General features: G+C 39.1%; 1 protein-coding gene across 4 annotated transcripts in view; it reads left to right on the forward strand.

Annotated features, from left to right (window-relative positions):
- The first annotated feature begins 348 nt into the window (after positions 1–348).
- Positions 349–26932, forward strand: part of ATL2 (atlastin GTPase 2) — a 56654-nt gene continuing 30070 nt past the window's right edge. For 2 of the 4 annotated variants that reach the window (XM_019447178.2, XM_019447198.2), the window contains exons 1-2: positions 349–501; positions 25291–25535. In XM_019447178.2, the coding sequence (XP_019302723.1) occupies positions 384–501; positions 25291–25535 (363 nt within the window). In that variant the 5' untranslated portion in view covers positions 349–383. The remainder of the gene's footprint in view (positions 502–25290; positions 25536–26932) is intronic. The other 2 variants (XM_019447188.2, XM_053890994.1) reach the window with 2 other exon arrangements.

The following is a 26932-nucleotide window of genomic DNA, read 5'->3' on the forward strand; positions in this document are numbered from 1 at the left end:
TTACTGAACTGGGAAGGAGGGACTTGGTTCTCTGGAGATCCCTTCTGCGTTCACACAGACCAGCCCAGCGCTAAGGGGGTGTGGTACTGAGCTCGCAGCGGTGCGGATGCCAGGTGACCGCGGTGGGGGCGCCGCCCAATCCCATCCAGTAGCGGGAGGCCAGGAAAGCCTAGGGACAGGCTGACAGTCGGGCAGGGAGGCTGGCAGGGCGGAGGCGGAGCGAAGGCGCCGATGGGCGGGACGGGGGAGGGCGTGGGGAGGACAAGGAGGCGCTGGCTACTGGCGGCGCTAGGACCCGCCAGCGTCCCGCCGGCTCCCGGGAGGTTGATAAAGCGGCGGCGGCGTTTGACGTCAGTGGGGAGTTAATTTTAAATCGGTACAAGATGGCGGAGGGGGACGAGGCAGCGCGGAGGCAGCAGCCGCACCAGGGGCTGCGGCGCCGGCGGCGGACCAGCGACCCAAACACCGGGGTTAACCACGTCTCGTCCACGACCTTCCTAGGTACGCGCCGGCGGGGCGGAGGCCGCAGGGTCCCGGTGGGGAGAGGGCGCGGGCCGCTCGGACCCGCGGGCACCGGCCGCAGGCGGCGGGGTCGTCGTCCGCGGCTGGCTCAGCTCTCTTCCCGCCGTCGCGTCTGGCGGCCGCGGGGCCTAACCCCCGCCGCGCCCCGAGCTCCCGCGGCGCGCGGCCTGAAAGGGCGGCCCTCGGGCCGCGGCTCCCGCAGCTGTCGGGTGAGCGGGCGGCGCGCGCGTCTGCGCCCGGGCGGCCCGGCCCCCTGCCCGCCCGCCGCGTGGCTGCCGCCGCGTCCGCCCCGACCTGAGGGGGCGGCCTTGAGCTGGGGCCGCAGACCGGGGGCGCGGGGAAGTCGGCGGCGCAGCGGCTGGGTGCTGGAGAGCCCCGGACGCGGCAGGGCGATCTGTCTGCCGGCGGGCACTCGCTGCCCTCTGTCTCAGAAAGGGAGGACGGAGTGGCTAGGGCTTTATGGGCTCCACGGAGGAGGAGGACGCGGAGCGCGTGGGGGGAGCAGACACCTCGCTGCCAGGTCGGAAAGCTCTCCAGACACCCTTCCAGGAGGGAACCGCAGTCCGCAGGCCAGGGCTGTGCCCCGGGGCTCGCGTTCCGGGGCTCCTCGGCCCCCGAACCCACTCCCGCCGGTTGCGCGTGGCTAGGATGCAAGTCCAGATTTAGTTGTTAAACTAGGCTGGTGAGCCGTTTACTAGTCACCCAGACGGTAGTGAGGCCCGATCAGACTGAAAGGTCTGTGGTGTGAAGTCACCTGATCCTTCGCTCCCCGGTTTTGCTGAATGTGAGCTCCTACTGTACGTGTACCAGGAGCGCCCCTGCCCCCTCCAAGACGCATTTGCTTTGGCAGCGGAGTGTTGTGTGTCCCTCTCCTAACACCCCTATTTTTAGGAGTTCAGCATTTGATCTTTTGCTGTGGTGTGAACCGAACGCATGAAATCCTGATTGAGAATTTTGATAGTACTTAAAGGCATGAAGTTTTTCAAATGCTTATAAACAGTAAAAGCTTACGGTTAGGGAAGTATGGCCGGGGCATAGAGAAGATTTTATAAACTACACTAAACGTGAACTTGTGTTCTTCAGATTCCTCTTTCCACAATCTGATAATGGTTTAGTGAGATGAGATGTAAAACATTTTGATAAGATGTTATCCGTGAAGACACTTCAAGAGAAAAGTTTATGTGAACTATGTATTTCATCATTCATAGTAACCCTTGGACATGGTGACCATATGTCAGAGGCGACGATAAACTTTAGAGTTTTGATACGGGATAAAGAACAGGAAATAAAGTTTATTTTATTATTGCCTGCCAAAGAAAGCACTTGACAGAACTGTTTACATAGAAAAACCAAAATACAACCAGAGAAGAGGGGTTTTGCTTTAGATCTCTTCTAGTTGGAATTCTCAAATAATTAGTTTTGGAATGCTGATGGATTGATTAATTTAGATCTTTTGGACCCTAGGGGTCTGTAGTGTGTGTGTGTGTGTGTGTGTGTGTGTGTGTGTGTGTGTGTGTGTAAGCTCTTGTGCTTTATATATATATATTTTTAAGGTGACCGTTTTAGATGTTGTTTCAGAGTGTTTTATGTACTTGCCTTATTAGGAGAAGCAAAACTTTATGACTTAGTCATGGTGATGAACATTGTTTTTATTTTGTGGTACATTGGAAAGAGATGTGATTCTTAAGAGTTGATAAATAGGGCTCACTATTTATTAAATGTTCTGTCTGCTACTCAGAGGTGTTTGTGTGCTTTTCCCCCCCTACTCTGGAGGTAGCCCTTCACTTGGTAATGATACCTATCAAATGACTGCCTAAAACCTGCTAATTTGCTCTGAAGTCTCTCAATACTACATTAAAATCCAAATAAAACTTCTTAAGATTTGTGTTTAAAGTCCTTGCAGACAGGCTGTGAATGAGTAAGGGACTCATCTATTTTTGACTTTGTAGAAGCAACTCTTTGTCTCCCTCTGCTTTCTGAATAAGTAAAGTTGAAGAACTGAGTTGGGGTGAGTCAGGTGCCACTCCAGTAGTTCAATCTTACGAAGGTGCTTTGTGTCTCTTAAGAGAAATGCTTACTCTCTTTAGGAATGTACGATCTTTATAAAGTACTTATGTACTCTTGTATTTTAATGGCTTTGTGGGGTGATAGGAATCTGTGGATGTGATTAAATCTCCTTAGTAAGGTGTTTCAGAATTCCTGGAAATTCTTTATTTGGTGAAGAAAGATCTGCCTTACAGTTATGAGGTAATTATTATAGGGAAAATAAACTGTGAGTTAAAATGAGATTCTGGCCTTAAGTCACGTGTGTCCATTTGGGATTCGATTTTAGTTTGCCACTATGTTTTAACTTTAGGATAAAATTTTTGAATATTCACAAGTGAAAGTAACTTTCTTGAAATTGTTAGACCTTTTCCAAAATTGTGCTTTTTCCACTTGTCTAGTATTAAACAGTTGTTAAAAGTACCTGGAAAACTGTCACCTCGTTCCATGCTGGAGTTCAAGACATATTGTGAGAGGGATGCCTGGGTGGCTCAGTGGGTTAAGCGTCCCACTTCAGTTCAGGTCATGATCTCACGGTTCGTGGGTTCGAGCACCGCGTTGGGCTCTGTGCTGACAGCTCAGAGCCTGGAGCGTGCTTCGGATTCTGTGTCTCCTCCTTCTCCCTCTGCCCCTCTCCCGCTCGCACTGTGTCTCTCAAAAATGAATAAACATTAAAGAAAAAATTTTTTTAAATTGCGATACTTTTTAGCAAGATGCATTAAAAAATTGTTTATGCTCGTTTCAAATACTTGTTTGACATGATTGTGAGCAAAGCCTTTTGGCAGGCTCTCAAAGTTAAGAGACAGAAATGTAAAGAATGGGAGTGGAAGTCAAACTTTTTTGTAACGGTGATTTATTGCTTTACAGAAGTTTTCTCTGGGGTGGCTACAGGGAAACCCCCTTTTTTCTTTAAAAAAATGTAATGGTATTCTGTGTAACCATTTTAGGGTTCTAAAATCCAGGTATGTTAACTTTCTTGGGCATTATTTAACTTAAGGAAGATAGATGTGAGTATTGAGTTGCTGAACTTGATCCCCCAATGAATTCATTACCCATGTTAAGTTTCTTCCTATCCTTTACTGTTCCCTATCACCTTTAGTACAGAAGAATGGTTGAGGGCTTTCTCTATAGCTTTAAAAGTGAGTAGTTGAAAAAACTCCACCAATCTGAAAATATGGTGGCAATAGGATAATCCTTGATATTTTATAAAGTGCTTTAAACATCTTGCTTTGATTTTTTTTTTTTTTTCTTTCTTAAAGTCTGCCTTTGAGAGATCCCATTGGAGGGAGTGATTTTGACTTGTCTACAGTCACAGAAACTACTCAGAGGCACTCTTACCCCTGTAGACTTGGAGGAGAGTATGGGTCTTTCTTCCTTGAAAATTATCACAGGCATAATTAGAAATGCCAGGGTAAAACTGTTGAATGATGTCTGAAATCATACTGATGATTTTTTTTTTTTTTTAGTTTTATAGGCATTTAATAGCTTACCAATTGATACAATAGGATTTTTTTAATATGCACAAAACATGAATAAATTTTGTTTTACGCAGTCTGAGAGCAACAACTCTTACTGTAAAACACAAGAGCAATATTATATACATTCCTTTACTGATTTTTTTTTTAATTGTGTTAATATCTTCAGTTAACGTTTACAATCTGGGAACTGTTTTCTCCACTCACCACCACCTCTGCAACATTCATATGAAATCAGTGCTTGCTTTCATGTCAGTGTCAGATCAACTTCTAACTCGAAGATTTTGTGTTTGTTTCTGTCATCTTCATAGTGAGCCTTAGGGATGCCTGAAGGATAGGCAGGACAAAAAGCAGTTGTGACTTGTAAATCCAGCTTGCCCTTCCCCCACCCTACTGAAAACAAACAAACAAACAAACAAACAAACAAACCCCAAAACCTTTTTCACCAATTTTGTACATGTCTTTTCTCTACCAGGAGATTCTTTTTTGCATCATCTAGATTAATTAACACATTGGACTTATATACAGCTGGACAGAAAGTAACCATTTTAAGTGCCTTTTCCTTCAACAATTTTAACTTCAGTTGCTTAAGGATTGGGACAGTTAGTGAGTAACGATAGAGCAAGTCACTAAGTGGAGTAGGAGATTTTAAAGTAGAAAGGGAAAAGGTAGAAAGAAGAATTCATAGAAAGAAGTAGAATTCACGAAGTAGAACAACTTTGCTTATTAAGTACATTGAGAAGTACAAAATATTCAGAAGTGCAAAGCCAAGATAACTATTTTACAAATGAGTTTTCAAGTCATTGGTAATCCTATCTCTCTGTTTAGGTGTACATATATTTGCTAAACTTAGGTAGATTTTTGTAAAATGTGTATTTAAGTAGCCACCCTCACTATCTACTGTGGGATAAATGGCTGTAGGTAGGCGGTTTTATGGGCAGATGATATCTATTAGAAGGAAGTGTTAAGTCATGAAAGACTTATTTATACATTCTCTATTTTCCCAAGGAGATAGTGTACATTTTGATTAATTTGGGGTTTAGTTTTCTGACCAGTACAGGTAGGATCTAGGGGATGCCTGGGTAATGTACTATCTTAATAGAAATTATTCATACAAATTATATTTCTGTGACTGGCATCAAAATAACCAGTAACTCTAGTAACTTGTTGGTGAACTATGTAACTTATGAAAGAGCTTATCAAGGATCTATAGTACATTTCATCTTTTTATTGCATAATACTCTGTGGGGGTAATGTTTCTTTAATTACAGAGAAGCAAGATAGTGCATTGGGAAAGAATGAGGAATCAAAAGCTGAGTGACATCACTTAAACTCTCTGAGCCTTGAAGCCCCGCACATATAGCAGTGATGATAATCCCATGATAGGGCTGTTGTGGGAACAAATGAGATGACAGGTACAAGTGTTCTGTAAATTGTAAAGCTGTCTGTGTTTAAGAGACAGTAATGTACATGTAAGAATGTGCCAATTCGACTATGCTGTTATATAGATGTGTATATTTGCAGTCAGTCTCTTCTAATTTTTTTTCACTGCAGTGTGGACAAAGGTTTATTTTGAGCAAGGGTAGTGGGTACATTTTTAACTTTATCTGTAAAATGCTGATAATGTGTTCATGATTAGGGATATTGCAAGTATTAAATGTGATAAATGTGCTTAACCCACCGGCAAACATTCTGTTGATGGTAGTTATTACTATAATGTATAGTTATTTAAGATGAGACTCTGAACTAAAAGTTAAGTTTCACAATAGGTGACTTGAAAGACCTTTGTTAGTTTTTATAAGATAAAAATATACATGCATATTTCTCAGCCGTCTTCATTTTAATAAATTTGCACTTTAGAGAATCAGTTAATCATATGGCAAAACAGTCTTCTGAAATTGTTAATTTTTTTTAAGATTATTTATTTTTTAGAGGTAGAGACAGTGTGAGCAGGGGAGAGGCAGAGAGAGAGGGAGACACAGAACTCAAAGCAGGCTCCAGGAGCTAAGTTGTCATCACAGAGCCTGATGCGGGACTCGAACTCACAAACTGTTGAGATCATGACCTGAGCTGAAGTCGGGGGCTCAACCGACAGAGCCAGCCAGGTGCCCCTGAAATTGTTTATTTCAATTATAGGATTCAGTATGAAGTAATTTCTTAGTTAAGGTCATGGCAGTTTCCAAGTGGAGTGAATTGACTTTTCAGACAGTAAATGTGTAGAATCTAATGGGTCTGTTATGCCCAAGAGTGCCTCAAGAATAATTGACTTGATTATACAAATTGTGAATCCCAATAAAAGCTTTTTTCCCCCTACATGTAATAATCATTTATAGTAGAGTCATGGATAGTGCTTAGGACATATTATTTTAACCAAAGACTTACTTTTGAATTCTATACACTTCTTACGATCATCAGAATGGATTTAGAATGGAGGCTTTAATTTAGAATGGAGGTTTTAATGCTAGCTCTATAATAACATTTTTTCCTTCCTGGGAGGTAATATCTGCCCTAGCAAACTTAAGCCAATTTACAGGTGTTTTGGGTTTTTTTTTTTTTTTTTTTGATTGTTAAATAGTCTGTGAAGGCACTTTAGAAACTTTAAAGCCTTCTATAAAGAAACTTTTTAAAGGGGGTGAAATTGGAATGCTAAATGAGCTACTCTTTCATATTTGAATGAATGGGTTTATGAGGTATTAAAAGTTGGATTAAATTCACTTTTATCAGAATGGGAAGGAGTTGATTTTTTTTGAAGTAAGTTGTAGAGAAACTTTGACACGAAATCACCCTTCTTCTGAGATTTTTTTTGAAGACCTTTGTTAATCACATCTTCAGAAATTGCTCTTTTCTTTTCATCAGCCCTTTAATTTTAAAAATAGATGTGTCAATATGAACTGTGGAAATTTTGTTCAGAGTTGAGAGACTTTTTATTGCAGGAGAATGGCTGTGGCCTTGGGTATTTATCAAATTCTGAAGTGTAGGCTAGAAGTTCTCAGAAAGGTTGAACAATGTTGTTGATGCCAAATGTCTTACAATTAGATATTAAGATAGAAATGTACTGCATTTAAATTACAGCTGAACTTGTGATTGGTCAGAGCTTTTAATCTAATACAAGTCGTGGATAATTTATACCTTGTAAAAGTTTTAATTTTTGTAAAATTTCAAAAGCAGTAAATCTTTATAGACTTTGGAAAATACAAATAAAATAAAAAAGAAGAAATAAAAATAATATCAACTAGTGGTAAGTGATATGGGAAACAAAGGCAAAAGAAAAAATTAAATTTCCTTGCTACTTATAGCCCATTGACAAGTCTTTGAGACAGGCGTAGTGACCTTCCTCTAGGAACTCAGCTGCCTCAATGATGACACTTTGCTAAGGGCAAAAGGCAATATTAGCTTAACATCCCGATCTCTAGGGTCCTAGAGGATTCTGTAAGTCTACTTTAACATATAAAAACTCCTTAGGAAACTTCTTTTATCTCTACCCCCCAAATACATGTCAGCAATCATCCTCCAAGTAAGTATATGGCCCACTGATATACATCTCAAGGATCTGGTGACTAAGGTTTTATTAGACAGTAATAAATGAACTTTTCCTAACAGTAGCTAGCCCCCTTAAGGTCCTGGAAACCTTGTTTCCAAAATTCCTTAGAGACTTGCAGTGTCCCTAAACCCCCTCCCAACCTGAAGGTATGTAATCAGTCATCCATCACAACCCTAGTGCAGCTCTTTCTGCCCATGGAGCCGGTGCCATGCTTTAATAAAACCACCTTTTTGCACCGAAGAGGTCTTAAGATTCTTTGTTGGCCGTTGGCCCTGAACCCCAACATTTCTACATCAGTAAGTACTGCTAACATTTTAGTGTACATCTTTTAGTATATATCCTTTTTGAATGCATAATTTAATTTTTCCTAAATTGGGATCTTACTGTAATTTTGTAATTTGCTTTTTCTTTAAAAAAATATTTTTTTAATGTTTTATTTACTTTTGAGAGAGAGAGAGAGAGGCAGAGTACGAGCGGGGGAGGGGCAGAGAGAGAGGGAGACACAGAATCTGAAGCAGGCTCCAGGTTCTGAGCTGTCAGCACAGAGCCTGAAGCAGGGCTCGAACCCATGAGCTGTGAGATCATGACCTGAGCCGAAGTCGGACGCTTAACCGACTGAGCCACCCAGGTGCCCCTGTAATTCACTTTTTCGTTCCATATTGTATTTCCTTGTGTGATTAAATAATCTTTACAACATGATTTTTAAAGTGGCATTAAAAATGGGGATTTTTTTTGTGAACAATGCTGGCAAAACATCTTTGTAGATAAATTTTGACCTTTAGGATATGGTTTTAAAAGTAGGTGGGTCAAACTACCTATACGTTTTCAAGATTGAAGACACATCAGCAAATCATTTGGAAAGGTTGTTCCCATATATTCTGTGTTCATTTGGGTTAGGTTTGTACTTGTTTACAAATACTTCTGTTCACACGTGGATGTTGTTATTTAAAAATGAATGCCAACACATAGGTAAAAATGAGGACCTTACTGTTGCATTTGCATTTCTTTGATTACAGTTGATCTTGAAATTTTAATATGGTAACTGAGTATGAACTCAGAACTTTTTATTAATTGCATTTTTATAATCTTGGACCATCTCAGTGTTACTATTTTGTAAAAGTCCTGTTGTGTATAAGACATTCTTTTTCATATTTGCTTTTTAATTTTGTGGGGGAGGGGGTTGGCGAATAGTGTTTTTTTTTTTTAAAAAAAAAAAAGGTTAAAATGGCTCCATATGAGTGCTTTTCTTAAATAAATCGGCAACTTTTCAATTTACTGAGGCTCGTCTCTTCTGAATCTTTAGGTATGCTAGAGGGTTTTCTTTTCTTTCTCTCTCTTCCTCTCTCTTTTTTTTTTTTTTTTTTTAAAAAAACTGTTTTGAATTCTTCCTGAGATATTGTTTGTTCCTGACTCATTAATGACAGAGTATGTGCATCTGCTTTGGTGCCCATAGTGTGATAGAAGTTCCTAGCTTAGGAGCTGCGTTCATATTGTCCCACCACCAAGCTTCAACTTCCTTAACTAAAAAAACCTACTTTGGAAGTTTTTAGATTAAAAGATAATGTCTTAAAAGCACTTGGCATGTATTGACCATACAAAGAAAGTTATCACCCCTTCAGGATGAAGAGAGCCTGAAAGGGCTGGGACTTGTTTTCTTTTGGGAGAAAAGAGGGGGAGTAGGGCAGGCTGATAGAAGACCATTTTTAGACAAAGAACTAGCTTTTTTTCCCTTGATGCTATCAGTTGACATATTGAACACCTACCTTTTGAAAGGGCTTTTCAGTTGTGTGTAATGAGTACCGGTGTGGAAAAGTGTAGAACAGATCCCTGTTCCAAGCTTTCATGTAGTTGGGAGATCAGATAGACCTTATGCATATTTGTGAGTAAAGTTTATCATTAAGTTTATAATTTCAGAAGTAGGAACCCCTGTGTGTGAGGGTGGGCTTTGTCAGGCCTTGAGGAATGAGTGGGTCCTAGGAGGCTGAGTGTAGGATATCCTACTTGTTTGAAGATAGCCAGTATTTGGTAAGTTTTTTTTTTTTTTTACAAAATAGTTTAAGCACTTGTCTATTTCTAAGAATTTTTCTAAAAGGGATGTTTAAAAAGTATTTAAAAGCAATTAGATAGTGGTGGCTGAAAGATCAAATGGTGTCCGAGCATGTGTAATAAAAAAAGAATATGGGGCACCTGGGTGGCTCCGTTGGCTAAGTGTCTGGCTTTGGCTCAGGTCATGATCTCACAGTTCATGAGTTCAAGCCCTGCACTGGGCTCTGTGCTGACAGCTCAGAGCCTGGAGCCTGCTTCAGATTCTGTGTCTCCCTCTCTCTCTGCCCCTCCCCTGCTTGCACTCTGTCTCTCTCAAAAATAAATAAACATTAAAAAAGAGAGAATGTGGGCTGTTTTTATAGCCAAGTTGAGCAAAGAATTAACTAACTGTATAGTTCCTGGAAAAACTGTCTGAATAGCCCCAAATGTGACTTCTTAAAAACTATGGAGATATGTTTCCCTTACCCCTGTTTTTAAAAATTATTTATTTTTGTTTATTTTTTGAGAGTGCACAAGAGAACATGAACTGGGGAGAGGCAGAGAGAGCGAGAGAGAGAGAGAGAAAGAGAGAGAGGGAGAGAGAGAGAGAGAGAGAGAGAGAGAGAATCCCAAGCAGGCTCTGTGCTGACAGCAGAGATCCCAACGTGGGACTCGATCTCCTGAACTGTGAGATTCTGGTCCAAAATCAAGAGTCAGTTGCTTAACCCACTGAGCCACCCAGGTGCCCCACCCTGCTATCCCTGTTTTTGAGCCATGTGTATTTATCTACCACAAGAAACTCTGCATGTACTCTAAAAGTTGCCAAACTAGAGAAAGGATGAAAGGAGAATATATTGAGAACCTCTGACTTTCTTATTCCTTTTGTTTTTTCAAATTAGCCACATTTATCTACTTAGAAGGATGTTTGTCTGTTTTGGCACTATTCCTTTCTTTTTACAGCTGTTCTCGTAGTAGGAATTTTGCCTGTATTGAGCCGAGTTTGGGATTTGAGTGTATACTTTTGTTTTTGTTTTTTGTTTGTTTTTTGGTTTTTTTTTTAACTGCTCCTATAATGAGCCATGTGAGGTAGAGAGTTGTGACAAAATGGAATGTAGCATCTTATTTCCAGAGTCTTGGCAGATACCTATTTGAGATTTGTCATAAAAACCTTATTCTAAATTTAAGCTTGGGTCCCTGTGTATGTATTTTAATGACTCCTTTGCTAACTGGTTATCCCAAATTTCAGTCGCTTTTCTATGGATTTAATATCTTTTAACTTACTACTGAGTTAATTTTGGGACCAGATTAAACTGTTTGCCTGAGTTAAGGAAACCTACTCTGGTCTTGATGGATTCCTGATCCCTGTTAGAAAACCTTAGAGTAACTGTTTCAAAATTACTTTTGGAAATGGAAATTTAGTGCACCATAGTTTTTTAAAGACTTATAAGAAAAGAATATGCTCCTTATAAAAATATGGAATAATTTAGTGTTATCAGTTGCCTAGTTCAGAGAAGGATGTTGAAGAACTGGCTGGCTCTTGCATTCATTGCTTTCTATTTTTACTGTCACCTTCTGACTTCGGGCTTCTCACCTTGTACTCTGGCTCTTCTAGTTGCTTAATATCTGATTTCCCTGTTTTTTTAGGTTCTCATTATACTTCTTACTCACTCATCACTTTTGGTTTATCTCTGCAACACAGCTTTGATCCTATCACTCCTCTCCTTCCAGATTTTCCATGGCTCTCAGGATAATGCCCAGTATTCTTACCCTAAACTTTTAAGGTTAGCCTTAATCTGCTTTTCAGGGCTCAGAGAGATGCAACCTTCTCCAGGATGTCTTCATTGATACACTAGTTTAAATAATCGAACATGGCTCTTTCTTTATACTGTTCTTTTGCACTTATTTTGTCGGAGCCTTGAGAGTGAGGACCATTATCAGCAAATTGTATTTCTCAAGTATCGAGTATAATGCCTTGCTCTCTAATTACTACTAGCTTGAAGTGGGTAGAGTGGGGGACCTTTCTCACTTATTCATGACACACTGTGTACCATAAGAAACAATGAATTACACATTTATTTACATGTAACTGTATATGCATGTCTTACTGAAAATTGGCAAATAGTTTTATTGCATCTCATTTAAAAAAATTTTAAGAAAAAAAATTTTTTTTTAATGTTTATTTATTTTTGAGACAGAGCATGAACGGGGGAGGGTCAGAGAGAGGGAGACACAGAATCTGAAACAGGCTCCAGGCTCTGAGCTGTCAGCACAGAGCACGACGCGGGGCTTGAACTCACGGACCGCAAGATCATGACCCGAGCCGAAGTCGGCCGCCCAACCTACTGAGCCACCCAGGCACCCCTAAAAAAATTTTTTTTAAAGTTTATTTATTTTGAGAGAGAGAGAGAGGAGAGTGCTGAAGGGGCAGAGACAGAGGGAAAGAGGGAGAGAGAATCACAAGCAGGCTCTGCACCATCAGTGTGGAACCCAATGCAGTGCTTGAACTCATGAACCAGGAGATCATGACCTGGGTCAAAATGGAGTCGGATGCTTAACCAACTCAGCCACCCAGGTCACCCTGCATCTCATCTTTTAAAAATCTGCAATTTAAAACTTGCCCTTCTAGAAAGCTTATGAAGAAAAAAAATTGTTTCCCAAATGTTGGGGGATGGTATAAATGATTTGCTGACTGTATAAATGATTAAATTTTGACAAGGAAACTTTTGGGAAAAGGGAAAAATAGCTATATGCCAAGATTTGTTAATAAAGATGAGAAGTAAACCCTTCTTCCGTTTTTCTTTTTTTAAACAAACTACATTTTTGGTAACTTTTTTTTCAGCTTTCTAGAAATCTTGAGCACATAAGTATTCAGCTCTGTGTTTATTCAACAAACATGCTCATTTGGCATAGTTGCAAGATGATGAATTTGACGAAGACCTGAGTGTGTATCCAGATTTGATTACTTAGGAAATACGTGTCCTTGCAAATTGCTTAATGTGAGCCTCAGTGTCCTCCTTTATACAAACAAGGAAACTCCTAGCTTACCCAACAAAGTGATTTTGAGGATTAAACAGATATTATGTACTTATGAATCCAGAGTAGACACTCTTAAGTATTTTCCTCTGTTCTCCAGTAAAAGGTACACCTAAAATACTTAATTTGTACAATAAATTATTTCATAGAGTGGGGAAGTTATTAATAATGTTTTTACTTCTTTTCTCAGATATCTACTTCTTTCAGTTCTTTGCTCTAATAAATGTTTCCTCATTAGGGAAGCATTGCCTGGCCACTCTTGTACGAAGTAGCAACCCCTGTTTCCATTTCCCTTAACTTGCTTTATTTTTCTTGGTAGTACTTGACACCAGCTGATGTCATGTATTTGTTTTCTATTTCTTCATCTTTAGGATGTAATAAACTAAGGGCAGGATTTTTTTTTTTTTAATTTTGTTCACTAGTGAATCTTACAATTCTTAGAACCATATTGTAGGTGTTCAGTGAATATTTGTTGAAGGAGTAAAGACTTAATGCACTCCCACTTCTAATCCTTTAACCCCCTGCATTAGAATTACCTTGGTGGTTGTTAGTGGGGGTGCTAGTAACAAATGTAGATTTCTGGACCCTGCTCCTGATCAGCTTAATCAACTCTGGAGGTGAGATCCAAGAGTGTATTCCAAGGAAACCACCCAGGTGGTTCTTAAGCTTCAGTGTACATGGGACTCATTGTTTTATGGTGTAGCTTTGGCTAATTAAATATTGGCAGTATAACTCAGACCCAGCTATAATTAAATTATGGACGGACTGACTGTACTGTAGCAGTGTTTTCCCCTGTTGATCTGTCAAGGGAGACTTGTTTTTCTGTAGTTTTGATTATTTTGGTTACTCTTATTATTTTTGTCTAGAACTCCAGTTTAATCTGGAACTTTAAGGATCTAGAAATTTCTTTCAAATATTAGATATATATAAGTCCACCTCTCCCAAACAAAATCAAACCCTTTAAGCCCACACATAATCTGTACTTGTCATTTTTTACTCATGAGAACAGATGAACTGATATCAAGGATTTGTTTTAAGTGATAAACATTATTTAAAAATATGGGCTGTTTTTCAGTGTCCTTTCTATGACTATACATCACTGGAAACAATGATTTTTATAAACATTATCCTGTAACATTGAAAGGCAATTTGGTATAGAGGAAACAGCATGGGCTTAATTAAAGACCTAAATAGAAGTCTCAGTGCATATTACTTTTTACCTGTAGAATCTTGAATTTCTTTTTAAAAAACTTCTTTGTCCAGGGGCCACCTCGGTGGCTCAGTTGTCCAACTCTTGATCTCAGCTCAGGTCTTGATCTCAGGGTCGTGAGTTCATTTGACATTTTGGGTTTGAAGTTTATCTGTGTATACACACTTACATCATATTCGTTAATTTCAGTTTTTTCTATTTCATCGTTTATTTATCTATGAATATTTAGATTGCTTCAAAAACATTTTTTTTTTTTTTTTTGCAATTTCAAACAGTACTTCAGTGAACGAGAAACCTTGTTTTTCTCTTCCTGTGCACATGTGTAAGTATTCCTCTAGCATATAAATAACTTCCCAGCGTGGAGCCTACTCAAAAAAAAAAAAAAAAAAAAGCCCCCAAGCCCCAACTTCTTTGTCCACATTTCATCTCTCTGAAATGGGGATAATTGCTAAGTCTCAGGGTTGTTGAGAGGATTCCTGTCACAGTTCCTGGCCTAAAGTCATAGAGTCATTCGATAAGTATAAGTTCCTTTTTCTGTGGAAGTAAATTCTGAAGTAACTCAAAATACTTCATTGAAAACAGTTATAACCTATTTCAAACTTACAAAAATGATAGACGGGTGCCTGGGTGGCTCAGTTGGTTGTGTGTCCAACTCTTGATTTCTGCTTAGGTCATGATCCCAGCATCATGGGATCTGTGCTAAGCCTGGAGCCTGCTTGAGATTCTCCCTCTGCCCCTTTCCCCCCACTTGCTGTCTTTCTCTCTTTCAAATAAATAAAGTTTTTAAAAATTATAGAAAAAATATTAAAGATGTCCAAGTGCTCATTGCATAGATCTAATGCATTGTATATGCCCTAATTGTTTTGAATCGTTTTTAAAAATGTTTTTAAATTTATTTTTGAGAGAGAGCGTGAGCGGGGGAGAGGCGGAGAAAGAGGGAGACACAGAATCTAGAGCAGGCTCCAGGCTCTGAGCTGTCGGCACAGAGCCTGATGCGGGGCTTGAACCCATGAGCTGTGAGGTCATGACCTGAGCGGAAGTCAGACACCTAACTGACCCACCCAAGTGCCCCCATTTTTAGTTTTATTTATTTTTATTTAAACAAAAATCTTTTTTAAGTTTATTTATTTTGAGAGAGAGAAAGAGCATGAATGGAGTAGGGGCAGAAAGAGAATTACCAAGCAGGCTCCGTGCTGTCAGCACAGAGCTCTATGTGGGGCCCTGAGATCATGACCTGAGCTGAGATCTAGAGTTTGATGCTTGGGGCACGTGGGTGGCTTGGTCTGTTAAGCAGCCTTCCTTCGTTTCTTCCTTCCCTCCACAGACACACACTTATCTTGAAGTCGGTATACATGTTTCCTGTTTTTTTAATAGTCCTATAACATATATGTATTTTTAAAATAAACAATATACAATACTGTGCTGTATTTAAAAATTTTTAGTAAGTGGCTTAAAGTATGTACTTGTGGTTTGATTTGTTTTTTTATTTGACATTGGTTTTGAAGTTTATCCATGTATACACACTTAAATCTTATTAACTTCAGTTTTCTATTTCATGGTTTATTTATCTATGAATATTTAGATTGTTTCAAAATTTTTTTTTTGCAATTTCAAACAGTACTTCAGTGAACAATAAACCTTGTTTTTCTCTTCCTGTGCATATGTGTAAGAATTCCTCTAGCATATAAATAACTTCGGTAAACATTTTTTTCAGTATTTCGTACTCTAATTCTTTAACAACTGAGACCACAGAACAAAAGTGTATATCGCCCCCCCCCCCCCAAAAAAAAAGTACATAAGAACAGATGTGAGACCGTTGGGGGTGTCTTGGGTGAGATTTTCCACAAGACTTAATTTTGGAAGAAAATTGAGAAAAACCTTAGGACTTTAGGTTGCAGAACCTAAACAGAATTTTTCTGAATTTCTACGTTGTTGCTTAGAGTCCCCTGAGCCATTATTTATTCTAGCATGTCTTAACTAGCTAACAAGATTGACTTAATAAACTGCAGTCTCATTTAAAATATCTAATTTAAATTAACTTCAGTTGAAAAGTGTTTTTCTGATCTCAAAATACACTTATATTTAAGTGCTTAATATTTGGTTATAAGCTTTGGGAAAAAAACCTCACATTTATATGTTTGTAGTCTGTTTTACATTTTTCTTAATCTAGATGAGTTCATAAAAACATTTTTATGCCTCAGTATTCTTTAAATGGGAACAACAAAAATTCTGTGACATCAGTACTGGTTACTGTGGAAACAGTAGTTTTCAAGTGAAAAATAATATGTGAATCTTCTAAGAAAACAACTTTTGTTTCTCTCCTGATTTGACAGTAATTAAGGAAGGAGATGAATTACATTAGATACACTTTAAAAGCATTTTTAGCAAAATGATTAGCAAAACAGGCAGAGCTGGTGTGGGAAAGTATCTGATACCTGAAATTGTTAATAGATCTTCTGGAATCTTTGAAGTTTTTATTTTTGCAATTTGCATTCTGGTTCCCATTTTACATGACAGAAGTTTAATAACTTTGTGAGTTCTTAATAACACTATTTTACAGGAGCAAATAGTTAAAACGTTTTCTTGTAGGACCTGACTGGTTAATAGCTGCTTCTCTTTTTCAAAAAAACTATATTAGGGGCGCCTGGGTGGCTCAGTTGGCTAAGTGTCCAACTTCGGCTCAGGTCATGATCTTCCGGTTTGTGGGTTCAAACCCCGCATCGGGCTCTGTGCTGACAGCTCAGAGCGTGGAGCCTGTTCCGGATTCTGTCTCCCTTTCTATCTGCCCCTTTCCTGCTCACGCTCCGTCTCTGTATCTCTCAAAAATAAATAAACATTAAAAAAAAACAAAACTATATTAATGAAGTCCAAGTTTGTGTCAGTAATCTTATTCTGGGCTGCCTCTGTCTGGGGGAGAGGGAGGGAAGCCCAGCACTGTTTTAAAAAGCTCACCCAAGCTTTAAGAGACTCTTAAAAACCGAGAACAAACTGAGGGCTGATGGGGAGTGGAAGGGAGGGGGGGTGGGTGATGGGTATTGAGGAGGGCACCTTTTGGGATGAGCACTGGGTGTTGTATGGAAACCAATTTGACAATAAATTTCTAAAAAATAAAATAAATAAATAAATAGCTCACCCAGGTGACTGATGATGGCTGCAGACCAATAATTTTCAACCCCAGCTATATATCATGTCAGCATATTAAAACATTTTCTGCACTTGTATTTTTAAAGTAGGGATATCTACGTTCACTGCCTTATTTCCCTGTTTCTCGAACCCTCAGTGGCTAGGCTGGAGGTTAGTTACATCAGAATAATAGCAGTCTCCCAGGAAGAATACAGGATTATAGTTTGGCTTGAAAATTTATCTCCTTCTGTGAAAACTTTAACATAGGTAGAAACTACAAAATAAAATTAGTTTACATATTAACACCTGTAAAATACGGTGATCCTTGGTATTTCATTAGGTTCTGAGACCAGCAGTATTGGTATCACTTTGGAGTTAGAAATATGCGGTTTCAGGCTCCACTCCAGATTTACTGAATCAGAATTTGCATTTTAACAAGATCCTGAAGTGATTCATATGCATGTTAAAGTTTGAGAAGCCCTGCTGGAGAGGAAAAACACTAATAAGACCTGGCCCAGTTCTCCCTGCAAACAGAAGTCTAGTCCTGTGTTTTCCTTACCTGTAAAATGAGTGAATTTGGCTGCCTAATCTCTAAAACCCCTGTGAGTGATATATTAGATGAAATGTTAGGTAGTGAGGCTAATTTTTAGCCATAGGTACTAGAACTTGAATGTCCTCATGTATCTTCTAGACATGTATTCTAGAAAGCATATGTATAATCTGTTGATGCTTAAAATACTTGTAGGATTAAAAAAAAAAAAAAAGCCCTTCCTTCCTCCCCAGTATGAACAGCTGTCTTGAGTTCTTTAAGAAAATAACTATTAGTAATTTCCTAATACCTTTTTGTTTTCTTTTTTTTTATTTTGAATTTTATTTTATTTTTCTTTCAATATATGAAGTTTATTGTCAAATTGGTTTCCATACAACACCCAGTGCTCATCCCAAAAGGTGCCCTCCTCAATACCCATATACCTTTTTGTTTTCTAACCAAAATATTTTGGCATGATGAGGTAGTGGATTCACAGGAATTCATTTATAGGGGAGTATGTTTTTCACCATTGGAGACAATCAAAATTATATTTTCCAGCTCCCGAATTCAGGTCAAGAGAAAAAATTTTAAATTGAATTTGAGCAATGTCAGAATTATTGGACAGCTCTAATTTTTTTTTATTTTTTATTAAAATTTTTTTTTTAACATTTATTTATTTTTGAGAGAGAGGGAGAGACAGAGAACCAATGGGGCAGGGGCAGAGATAGAGGGAGACACAGAATCCGAAGTAGTCTCCAGGCTCTGAGCTGTTGGCACAGAGCCTGACCTGGGGCTCGAACTCACAAACCATGAGATCATGACCTGAGTGGAAGTCGGCTGCTTAACCGACTGAGCCACCCAGGCACCCCTGGACAGCTCTAATTTTTCATCACATTGGAGTATAACCTTCATGGGCAATATTCCTTGATGGGGACAATACTAATTAGAGTATTTTTGTTCTGGAAAATGATTAATAAGTTGGTTGTATTGCTTTATCCTCTCATTTAATAAATGAAAGTGCTAAGGGGAGTAGGCTGCATGTGATTTTTTTTCAAAATCTGCCCTACTGAAATTATTTACATAAAATTCACTGAGTTTTGAGTACCTTTTGATGAGTTTCGATGAATGCATAGTTTTGTAACCACCATCACTGCCACCACAATCATGATACAGAACATTTCCATCATCTGAAAATGTTCCCTTGTACCCCATTATAGTTGTCTTAACTTGGGATGCTATAACAAATTAGCATAGACTGGGCAGCTTAAGCAGACATTTATTTTTCAGTTATGAAGGCTGGGAAGCCCAAGATCAAGGTGCCAGCAAATTTGGTTTCAGTCCTCTTTTCTGGTTTGCAGATGGCTGTCTTGTGTGTCCTCACAGGTGGAGAAAGAGGTTCTCTCTCTCAAGTCTCTTACTAATCCCGTACATGAGGGCTCTACCCCCGGGATCTTATTACCCCCCCCCCCCCCCAACAGGCCCCACGTCCAAATACCATCACATTGGGGATTAGGGCTTCAACATATGAATTTGGGGGACCCACATTCAGTTTGTAGCAGTAGTCAGTTTCTCTTCCCCTACCGTCAGCTCTTGGTAGCTAGTGATCTGCTTTCTGTTACTGTAGTTTTACTTTTTCTAGAATTTCATGTATGTAGACTCAGACAGTATGGCATTTTGTGTGTGGCTCCCTTTACTTAGTATATAGCTTTTTAGATTTATAAGTGTTATTGTGTATTTCAGTAATTCATTTCTTTTCCTTTTTTTCTTTTCTTTCTTTTTTTTTTTTTAAACATTTATTCACCTTTGAGAGACAGAGACAGAGCGTGAGCAGGGGAGGGACAGAGAGAGAGGGAGATACAGAATCAGAAGCAGGCTCCAGGCTCTGAGCTGTCAGGACAGCACCCAACACGGGGCTCGAACCCATGAACCGCAAGACCATGACCTGAGTCAAAGTCAGACACTTAACTGAGCCACCCAGGCGCCCCCATTTCTTTTCCTTTCTAAGTAATAGTCCATTGTATGGATTTAACACAATTTATGCATTCTCTGGTAAATGGATATTTGGGTTGTTTCCAGTTTATGGTCATTATGAATAAAGCTACTATGAACATTCATTTTCAGGTTTTTTTGTCATAATGTTTTAATTTCTCTTTTAAGTACCTAGGGGTGTGATTGATGGTTGTATGGTAAATATGTTTAACTGGGGCTCCTGGCTGGCTCAGTCAGTGGAACACGCGACTCTTGATCTTGAGGTCGTGAGTACAAGCCCCACATTGGGCATAGAGATTTTTTGGGGGAAAAAATGTTTAACTTTCTGTACGGTATTACCAAAAAGTTTTTCAAAGTGGTTGTATCGTTTTGTACTCTTTTTTTTTTTTTTTTTCTAAACCTTTATTCATTTTTGAGAGACAGAGCGCAAGCAGGGGTGGAGCAGAGAGAGAAGAAGACACAGAATCCGAAGCAGGCTCCAGGCACTGAGCTATCAGCACAGAGCCTGATGCGGGGCTCAAACCCACAAACCGTGAGATCATGCCCTGAGCCTAAATCAAAAGTTGGACGCTTAACTGAGCCACCCAGACGCCCCTAGCATCTTTATTTTCTTACAACAAATTCCTACAAATAGGTTTGCCGTGGTATGAACTCTTTAAGGCTTTAAAAAATACGTGCTAGAATAAACTTCTGAATACTTAGATACTGTTTTCACGTGGTTATACGGTGTAAATGTTGAGGGCAGGTGCCAGACACCAAAACATTGCTTTTGTCAAACTGCTAATTTTTGTAAATAGACTGAGTAGACTGAATCCAGGCTACTTTCCGTAAGAATGTGTTTCAAGTTTTTAGTTGGAATGTGAATAACTTATACTTTCATTGCTTTTGAATAACTATACTTTCATTGCTCTTGAGAAGTGAATTACTCCTTACTTGGTTCTCTCTCTACAAATTTAATTTTGGGCTGAAATAATCTAACGTTAGTAACATTTTATTGTAATGCAGATTTCTAGCATCTTTATATTGCCTTAGTGTGTAATTATGCCTGAAGTTTGCAGACGGATCTAGGTCAGTTCTGAAGTGTAAATTTTGCTGTTGGAATGTATACTGACTGTATGAATTTGGCAGATTTAAGATCAGTGTGTTTAAAGAGCAATCAAAAAGACAAATGTCTTTTTTTTTATATAGACTTCTTTTTTTAGAGCAATTCATAGCAAAATTGAGTGGAAAATACAGAGTGCACATGTACCCCCTGTCCCCACACACCAACAGCTGCCCTGCTCCACACCAGAGTGGCACCTTTGTTACAACTGATGAATCTTCACTGACACATCATTATTCCCCAAAGTCCACAGTTTTCATTAGGCTTCATTTATGGGGTTGTATATTCTGTGGGTTTTGACAAATGTATGATGCCTTGCGTCTGTCTCTGTAGCATCAGGGAGAACAGTTTAACTGCTGTCAAAATCCTTGTGCTCCACCTGGTCGTGTCTCCTCCCCCCCAACCCCTACCAACCACTGATCTTTTTTTCACTTAGACAAGTGTCTTTTTGTAGGCCTTGTGGCAAATAGGTTAAGTATACTTAGTGTTAAGTATGGGGAAATAGCTGAGGAACAGTTGATCTGCTGTAGGTATCTTTCAGCTTTGACCTTGAAAGATGCATTAGGCGGTAGAGTGGGGGAGAACTGACTTGAAACAGTGAATCAGGAAAATTTATTGGATGGTCAAAGTCTACTTCAGTCATTTTTTGGCATTGAAAAAGAAATAAAATCACTATTCTCTGCCTAGCATTTAACTTCAATTTAAAATCTTAGAGCAATGCTAAATTTAAAAAGATTTCCAGTTGTAGGTAATCACTGAATGTTAATGTTTACAGGTAGTCTGATGAAATGTACAATTCTTATATTTAGTTGCTTATATCAGTGTTTGATGAATGAAGTACTGTGTCTGTAGTTAGTACAAAAATGGTAGAGAAATCATGGTGGGGGAGTAAACTTAGTGAACCGTGTCATTGTGCTCCATCATGCTTTTGAAACATGTTTGCTGCACTTCACTTTAGAAGTCTGTAGCCTAGAAATGGTGACAAAAATGTAGACACCTGCTGCCTGTATATCTGAGGTACCTATCTTTATCCACGCTAATAAAAGAAAATTGGCTACATGGTAACTGTAGTCAACCAATCTAGGTGAAATTTCAAGTTAATAACTTGTTAAAAACAAGTGGTTTGTTTTTCTTTATTTTTTAATGTTTATTTTGACAGAGAAGCAGAACGCAACGAGTGGGGAAGGGTCAGAGAGAGGAGAGGGAGAGAGGGAGGGAGGGAGAGGGAGAGACAGACAGAGAATGAGAATCTCAAGCAGGCTCTGTGTTGTCAGTGCAGACCCCAATGTGGGCCTTGATCTCACGAATCATGAGATGACCTGAGCTGAAATCAAGAGTTGGAGCTTAACCAAGTGAGCCACCCAAGGGCCCTTGTTTGCTTCATTTTTAAGAAACTAATGCTTTCTTTACAGTAAGAACAAGACTGTTTGTTGGTTTTAACAAAATCAGCAATCTCCAAATTTGGTCATTGTGATATTTTAGCACTTACTCATTTTGGGTTCTTTTTAATTAGTGTATTGGTAGAACTTCATACTTCTAACTGTAATTTTGTGATAAATATACTACTCTTGAGTTGCTGGAAATATTTTCCCAAACTAGTTATGTGATTGTCAGATTTGCTTGTAAAATACCTAGGGGCAGGTAGGTATAAAACTCCTGAGTAAAATGTGTAAATTTCTTTCATTCAAGAAATATTTATTAAGCACCTGCTAGGTGCCAAGCACTATTCGGGGTGCTGGGAGATAAAGTGGCCAACAGGATGATTGAGATTCTTATTTTTGTGGTATATACTTTCTGTGGAGGGAGTGATATAAGGCACAAATGTAAACAAATGAAAAAGGGTTATTTTAGATATTGAAAAGGACTATGGAAAAAAAAACCCCACAAAACCTGTTTTGTTAAAGTGATGTGGAAGGGTCTGTAGACTGAATGGTCAAGGAAGGCCACACTTACGAGAACATTTGAGCTGAGACCTAGATGATGGAAGATAAAGCCACATTAGTTTCTAGGGACAGAACATTCCAGATAGGGGAGAACACAGGACAAAAATTCTAAGGTGGGAAACAGGTTTGACCTGTTCAAGGAACAGAAAGAGGTCCCGATTGCAAGGGCCAGATCACATAGGACTGTGGAGGTCATGGTCAGGACCTTCAGAGTTTTGTTTTTTTCTGTATATTTTCTGGTTACAGTGGGAAGCTAATTGAGGGTTTTAAACAGAGGATTGGCAGTCTAGAGGGGGAGACCTATAATAAATAAGCATTTACATAAATATTCAAATGATGGGTAGATTCAGATTAGGGGAGTATAGGAGGACTAAACTTGATTAGGAACCTTAGGAAAGATATTCCTGAGGAAATGACGTTTAGGAAATGACGTTTAAACGGAGGCTTAAGGAATAAGCATGAGTTGATTAGGGCAACAACGTGGAAAAGAATATTCCAGACAAAGGAATATCCTCAGTGAAATATGAGTCTAGAAAGAGCTTTAGTAGCATAAGAATCTGAAAAAAGGCTAGCTTGTCTATTTGTAGTTTACACAGGCAAGAGTAGCACCAAATGTATTTGGGGCAGGAGAGATTTGGCAGTGAGTACAGGATTTTATAAGGTATGTGTAGGATTTTAGTTGTTAATGCTCTGTAACAGTGATTTTAAGGAGAGTAATTTAATAACAGTCACATTTATCTATATTATTTTGTCACTACTCTGTGGAATTTAGATTGGTTTAAATTTTTTTTTTAACATTTTATTTATTTTTGAGACAGGGAGAGACAGAACATGAACAGGGGAGAGTCAGAGAGAGGGAGACACAGAATCTGAAACAGGCTCCAGGCTCTGAGCTGTCAGCACAGAGCCCGACGTGGGGCTCGAACTCACCGACCGCGAGATCATGACCTGAGCCGAAGTCGGCTGCTTAACCGACTGAGCCACCCAGGCGCCCCTAGATTGGTTTAAAGGAGGGAGCAAAAAGGGAGACCAGTTAGGTACCATTCTGTATTTGTATACCACTGAAACTGGAAGTGATAATACTGTCTTTAATTAAATATTGATTGCTTTTACTTCCAATGATTCTCCTTTGAAATTGCTTGCTCTTTATATTGTCACTGTTTGTAGCACATTTTGAAATAGTGTTGCTGCTTTTGCTATGTCAGTTAAAGGTGCCTTGTGATGGAAGAAAAGGCTCTCATAGTTTTTGCAAATCAAACAAGCTAGATATTTCTTTCTAGGGGAAAAAAGGAGCCATGAATGTAGATGTATAATCTTTAAGAATAGTGGTTAGTTGGATAAGGTATTCTTGCCGTGTTGGCTACTAATATGCCACTCCTCAGTGGACTGGCTGTCTCCTGGGAGAGAAGGGATTGTTATTGCACTGAACACAGTAGATACTGTATGTCTCCTTAGATTGCAAAGGGTCATTTAGTACACAGACTCAAGGGGAGAGTCTCTTAAAAATGTTGGGGTGGGGGAGGATAAGGTCCCTACCAGTGATTTGGCTACATGGGATCAAGCAATTGATAGGAAAGAAAGCCTGACAAGGGATAGAAGTCTCTGAAATCAGCTATTAGGTGTTTTTGTTTTGTTTTATTAAAAGGACAGAAACCTAAACTTTAGAAACTCGTCTCTGCTGTTGCATATCTTTTTTTAAGTGTTTATTTATTTTGAGAGAGAGAGAGAGAGAGAGAGAGAGAACAGACAACCATGTGTGTGCTCAGAAGAGAGAGAGAGAGAGAGAGAGAGAGAGAGAGAGAGAGAGAGAGAGAAAGAACAGACGACCATGTGTGTGCTCAGAACAGGTTTAGGGGCAGGGAAGGAGGGAGGGAGAGAATCCCAGGCAGGCTCTGTGTTGTCAGTGTGACACAGGCATTTCCTGCTGTTGTGTGTTTTATCGTTATTTCTTCATTACTATTCAGTAAAGTTCTGCAAAGATTACCTTGTTTTGGTGTGCTGGGTGAACAAAGGAAGAGTTGATATACCTGTTTTGGGGAGTTAGGTAATTTGAAATGGTGGTTGTGGTCTGTAAGAGCCCAGAGGCAGATGAAACTATAGGATATAACTCTGTACCTCACTACTATTCATTTTGTGTTTTCCAACAGAACATCAGTCCTGTGCTTTGCTTTAATAAAGGAAGCTGTACTATTAGGTTACTCTTACTAAATTAGGGACTCATTAGCTTTACCATTAGTGTCGGTTTTAGAAACTTCTTAGGACCCCAGCGTAGCCATTTAAATTTCATAGTGAAAAATGTTTACAATTCATATGTTTTAATCTTTGTAACTTGGAATAATATCCAGGAAATGCCTACCAGGAAAATTGGAATTTGAATTATTAGGTAAAATTGACCCCCCCCCCCATCCTCCCCTCGCATAGATCCAGTTTCAGTGTGCATACAGTAGCAGAAATTGTTTATAGAATAATGCAGTGCTCAAGAAACAGCTACTGTTCACAATTAGCTGTTTAGACTTAATAGTAGAGGCTATACTTACTATTGTGCTTATCTGTGTGTATAGTGGGAAATCTTAGCAATATTCTTGGTCCTACTATAGAGGGAGGGAGAAATCCAACATGTACTTGAATATCACTTTTTGCAGATGATCTGTAACAAAGGGGAAGTTACTTGAAGTTTTGGTTTAGTTGTGATCCTTTAGGAGAAGTTTGTAATGCAGGAATTCAAGTAACCTTTCTCTCTTTTTTTTAATTTTAGGTGAGAATCATGAAGATGATGACCTAGTAAACTCTGATGAGGTTATGAAGAAACCATGTCCAGTACAGATTGTTCTTGCTCATGAAGATGACCATAACTTTGAGCTCGATGAAGAAGCTTTGGAGCAGATATTGCTACAGGAACACATACGAGATCTTAACATAGTAGTGGTATCCGTGGCAGGAGCTTTTCGTAAAGGGAAATCATTTCTACTGGACTTCATGCTTAGATATATGTATAACAAGGTGAATAGTGTCTTTTAAATTGAACCCAGTTAAAAACAAAAAACAGCCAACCAACCCTGTTTAAAAATAATAGACAAAAAACAGTAAGAGCTGTGTCTTTCATTTTTCAAAAATCCAGTTCTTGCTAAGACTTCTCAGTGAAGACAGTAATCTAAGTTCGTTTGAGTTCTTGATTCTTCCTCATCTCCATAATTCCATTTTGCGTGCAGTCCATATGGATGCATATGACTGAGCATCTATGTTACAGGCATTGTAGCTCTAACCCAAGGTGTCTGAGTATATTTTAAAGCCTCTGATACGCTGTTCTCTCCCTTTTGGTTATTTCTTCACGCCTCCCCTTTTTTGATCACCTTTACAATAATGGGTGAAGTAGGCTGATAGAGACTTTTGTAGAAGTACACCTGTGCCCTTTCAAATAAGTCAGCTTCAGTGACTATTACATTTTGAGATAAAGTCAGGTTCCTTAGTGTGGCTTCCCTGGTCTTCGATAATCTCTGAGTTTCATATCTTGCTTCTCTGTGTCAGGTATACTGTAGTTTTTGCAGTTCCTCAGCTGTGTCATGTTACTTCTCAAATGTTGCTATATCCTTGGCTGATCTTTTCATAGGAGGCCTTTCCTGATTTTTTTTTTTTTTTAAGTAGGGCCACGCCCAGTGTGGGGCTTGAATTCATGACCCTGAGATCAAGAGTTGCATGCTCTACGACTGAGCCAGCCAGGTGCCCCGAGGCCTTCTCTGATTTTTAAGACTATATTATGTCCTTCTCCCAACTCTCATGGCACTAGTCATTTGTTTCATTGAAACTACTTTAGTTACTTATTTTTCCTGGCTAGTTTAACTTCTGTCAGGAATGGGTCTTCTCTTGGTTACCATGTCTCCCTCACCTAACATTAACTAGCCTGCTGTAAACACTTATTTTCTGTTTTGATCATTGAATCTCCCTCTGTCCATAAATTTATACTTGATTTATTTTTAATAAATATAAATCAAATTTATATTTGATTCCAAATACTTTTTGATGGTACCAGGCAATTGTTATTTCCCTCCCCCTTCCTGACTTTGGAATTTTTCCTCTGAAAAAAAGCAAAAAATAATTTTACTTAAATCAGTGTTTTTCTAACAGTTGAAAGTTGGGCTGAGGGAATGGGAATTTGATAGGGACGAAGAAGAAGGAATTGGAAATTTGGAGTGGAGCATTTAGAAGAAAGGGCTTTCCTTACATGGCGCTTGACATTCAGAAGCCACGTGAAGATGCTAGAAATAACACTTTGACAGAGTTATGTAATTATCTAAGCTCTTGTCAGGGTGCTCACCTTTATGAGTTCTATATTAATCCGAAACTGGGTGTGTATGCATCTGCCTTAAGGTAAGTAACAGTTGATTTTCCAGGAAGCTTTT

This window comes from Panthera pardus, unplaced genomic scaffold (assembly GCF_024362965.1).
Source record: "Panthera pardus isolate Hobbes unplaced genomic scaffold, ASM2436296v1 HiC_scaffold_26, whole genome shotgun sequence".
NCBI classification, from domain to species: domain Eukaryota; kingdom Metazoa; phylum Chordata; class Mammalia; order Carnivora; family Felidae; genus Panthera; species Panthera pardus.